The 4,549-nt window shown below is 27.4% G+C and overlaps 1 protein-coding gene across 1 annotated transcript; it reads left to right on the forward strand.

The window, feature by feature from the left end:
- Positions 1-1,651: 1,651 nt before the first annotated feature.
- LOC131639830 (MLP-like protein 31) lies at positions 1,652-4,549 on the forward strand. Its single transcript, XM_058910277.1, has 2 exons — positions 1,652-1,889; positions 4,003-4,549. Exons 1-2 carry the CDS (start codon positions 1,703-1,705, stop codon positions 4,284-4,286), a joined length of 471 nt encoding a protein of 156 aa, XP_058766260.1. The 5' UTR covers positions 1,652-1,702; the 3' UTR covers positions 4,287-4,549.

Genomic DNA, 4,549 nt, shown 5'->3' on the forward strand with positions numbered 1-4,549 from the left:
TCGACTTCTTGTTTGAAGAGACTTTCGGTGGCGCGAATGGGAGGGTGGAATGAGGGAGTTAGGAAATGGGAAGATTTAGGCCTAACCGCGGCGGTTGTGGATAATTTTGCTCTTTTTCTCGATTTCTTATCCCTTAGGGACCGGTTGGAGGGTTTTCGAAGGATGTTAGAAGATAAACACTTGGTTGAGCTTTAACTCAGATTTAGAGTTTTCAGTTGCCTCATATTATGCGTTCTATGCTAGTTTTCACATTCCCTTTGGTCCTCCTAACATGTTTGACGAGGCTATTGGGCTTGCTAGGAAATCGGGTGCGCCTTTTCAGATTAAGGCTTTTGGTTGAAGACTCCTTGTTAATAGACTTCCAACAAAGGACCTTTTGGTGTATAGAGATATTTATTTTCCTTTAGATAATTTAAAGTGCATTTTTGTGTGGAATTGATTTAGAGAATCGGGACCATTCCTTTTTTAATTGCCGTGTGGTAAAGAAAATATGGAACGAGATTGTTTTTTGGGTTGGTAAATCGGATAGGGTGGAGAGAGAGTGATTGTCAAATTTTATGGGTTGGCACTCGTTTTTCCGAATACAATAGGTTAAAGAAAGAAAGTTAGGAGTAGTTTGGCTCGCCGCTTCTTGGACTTTATGGTTAGTAAGGAATGGGGTTTGTTTCTGAAATGTGGAATGGAACATCAACAACATGGTGTGGAACACTAAGTCTTTGGTTTGGAAGTGGTCTTTTTGCGGAGAAAATAAACACTCCAATTATTCTTTTTACGATACATCCGACATGATAGAATATCAAGCAGAATAAGGATAGAATATGAAACAGACATGACAAGACTTATCCTATCATGTGTTTTGTTCACACACACACACACACACATATATATATATATATATATATATATATATATATATATATATATATATATATATATATATATATATATATATATATATATATATATATATATATATTTATATGATAAAATTACCCTTACAAGAACATATATTTAATTTGATAAAAAATATTTTTAAAATTTTAATAATTATTTTATTTTATTGAGATAGGATATGATACAAATATTTTATCCTGTCTTCTATCCTGCTCACCAAACGGACCCTAAGGGTTTAAGAGACTTTGACACCATATATCCACCCAAAACCTTAAAACAACGTGAGTATATATATTTTCTGTTATATATCCAACATTTTCTAGTCGACGTGAGACTTAACCACTTGCATTGAAATCTCAAAATTTACAACAAATATCCATTATATATTTTTTATTGAATGATTTGTTATGTTAGTGTTTTTTACTAATCTATCTTAATTTAAATTTAAAGCCTCAGATTTTTTTAATCTTTAGATCTACTACTTCAAATTTATTACATATTTTCAAACTCGTGCATTTTCCATGTGTAATATTATTTCATAAAATGATTGAGCAGGATCTGAATAAATATTCCATAATCCCGTAATTATAGCTTTGTTCGAAAGTTGATATATACGTAAATGTTGTGTATACTGGCATCACATGGGTAGGGGAGCACAAATCAAGTAGTGGGATTCACATAATTTAATTTGTGGGGTCAGTTTATATTTGTATAGTGTACTCAAATTTCTATTTAAGGCATGGGCTTGCATACATTTTTCTCATATCATACTATCTCTTTTCTCTCCTCTATTATTTTCTTGTCAAAAATGGTGCTAGCTGGCAAGCTTATTACAGAACTTGGGATCAAAACACCCGCTGACAAGTTCTTCAAACTGTTTGCATCAGAACTTCACGAAGTGCAAAACATTTGTGAAAGAGTTCATCATACCAAGTTGCATGAAGGTGAAGATTGGCATCATTCTGATACGGTTAAACACTGGACTTATGTCATAGGTAATTGTGTTTTTCTGATAACCAAATCATCATTTTGATTGATCTACTAAAGAAATGGGTTTAATTTTTTTATATATTTTTAGTCAAACAAAGATTTATGGGTTAAACTTAAATAACACCAAAGAATTCTATACAATTTTTTAAAAATATTTAGACAATTTAAAAAAAAAAATCTTATATTGATCTTTACAGAGTTAATTAAAACGATGACAAGAATAATTTAAACCTATATATTGATGGAACTACTTACGCACTACAACGCTGGTCCTAAGTTTTTGGAGACATTATATAGTAGGTTAGTTACAGTATATCTTTGACAAAATAAATAAATGTCGAATTTAATTAAGATTTAACCTAATAAATAATTTATGAAATCCTATTTATATGTAGTTTAACTTTAAAAAAATTTGAAACATTGGACAATAGTCTGTTTTACACGTTCTCAAAGACAGTCTTAACCTAAAATCTTGAGGAAAACACACGACTTAAATATCTTACATAAAAACATACGACGTTATCCCCTTAATAATGACCTAATTTAAAAAAGGTTCGTTTCACATATTATTAAATTAATTTTAATAATGTGTTATATTTTTTATTAAAAATATAAGAGGTTATATTTGGACTATTATTAAAAGATCCATATTAAATAAATGAGTTGTAAATATTTTAAAAAATTAATTAAATTCTCATTAAATATTATCGAGATGCCAAAATCATCCTACTCCATGTTAGGTACTAGATCTCCAAATTATTAAATGACTCTTACTATTATTTATACAACTTGTTTCATTTTCGAGATTTTCAGTTCAGAGATACCTTACACAAAAAGTACGATTTGTCTAGTATGGCCTAAAATATTCCAAGGTGAACCCTTAGAATTTTTGTAAAATATTAAATTGTATAATAATAAAAAAAGGAAAATATAGTATTTAATTAAATTTAGTTTTAAAAATTTTAAATTCATATAAATGTTAGTGATATTCACAGTGTGATTTGGATCAATTTTAAAACAAAACTTGATTTTGATTAAGATGTTAAAAAAATTCAATTCGATCTAGTTTACTGTGGTTTAATTTAGATCCGATTTTAAATATTTAAAATATGATTTATATTTATTATTATTATTATTATTATTATTATTATTATTATTATGCAAATAAATATAGATTTGATGTAATTTCACCCTATAATATATTAAAAAGAAAATACTATAAAATGACAATATCCATTATTGTTGAAACAAATAAAATATTAAAAATGAAATATTTTATTAAATCATGAAATAATATTAAAAAAATAAATATTATCAAATAATATATAAAACTAATAGAAAATAGAAAAGTATGAAAGTAATACATGTGATTCAGTTTAGTTTAGATAAGATTTAAAAAATATATTTTAAAATCTAATTTGAACCGAAAAATTTTTAATAAATAATATTAAATCACATTTAATAATTTTTTTTAAATTTTTAGATAAATTTACAATTGTTATTTGTATTGGTTTAAAATTAAACACACTATCAAATACACTCAAAAAAATGTATTAAATATTAAAAAATATTAATAAAATAAATAATAATAGTCATTTTATAACCATTCTATATTAGCTTTGTACCTTTTGCTTGTTAAAATTATAATGTCAAAATCAGAATGATGATTTTAATCTTTTGAGACAGCTCGAGGACAAAATATTAGGTGAAATGAAAACAATATAATAATTTATCTTAGAAATAATGCATCCTTATTCTTAGAATTTTTCACACATCTTTTAGTGAAACTATTCTTTTTTATATATTTTTTTTAAAAAGTATGATTGACATTGAGTGATAATATATACACTTTTTAATGTATATACATCTATTTAATAATATTTATATGAAACAGAAAAATTATATCCAATTTTGGGAAAAATAGCGATTATATTTTTAGTTATACAAAATTTATATGTGAAATTTGTTCATCTTATATAATTTTTTTAATATACGTGGTATCTAACCAATCAGATCGACAAATGCACAATAAAAATTTTCACGTAGCGTAGCCCTCGAGGATTTGGGTCCCTCTCTTTATTAACCATTTGATATTAATTGTGTCTGACATGAGAACAGGTGGTGAGGTACACACATGTAATGAAAGTATTGAAGAAGTTGATGAGGAGAACAAAAAAATCACTTACAAGCTGTTTGGTGGAGATATTGACAACTTTAGTGTTTTTAAGCTGATTCTTGAAGTAATTAACAAGGCTGATGGCACTGCTGCTGTTAGATGGACAATTGATTATGTGAAAATCAATGAAGATGTTGATACTCCAAATGGCTGGATGGATTACCTTAGCAAAGCCACTAGAGACATTGATGGTCATCTTATCAAGGGAGAAAAGGTTGCTCTATAAGTCATAAAGACATATATATTAAATAAAGAGTAGTGGTTTTGTGGGTACTCTTAAATATTGCATTTTTATAATTATTGTGATGTTTGTAATGGCATGCATGTATCATATATAAGCATGCATCATGTTTGCTTCTCTTGATGCTTCCTTTGTATGGAATGAATGTGCCGGCCATGTATTGATGATCGTGTCTTATGCTGTTATTATGTAATGCAAACTTATTATGTACTAATGTTTTCTGTATTATATAAGTTTGGTTTGCCAAA

Source organism: Vicia villosa, unplaced genomic scaffold, assembly GCF_029867415.1.
Source record: "Vicia villosa cultivar HV-30 ecotype Madison, WI unplaced genomic scaffold, Vvil1.0 ctg.002800F_1_1, whole genome shotgun sequence".
Classification (NCBI taxonomy): domain Eukaryota; kingdom Viridiplantae; phylum Streptophyta; class Magnoliopsida; order Fabales; family Fabaceae; genus Vicia; species Vicia villosa.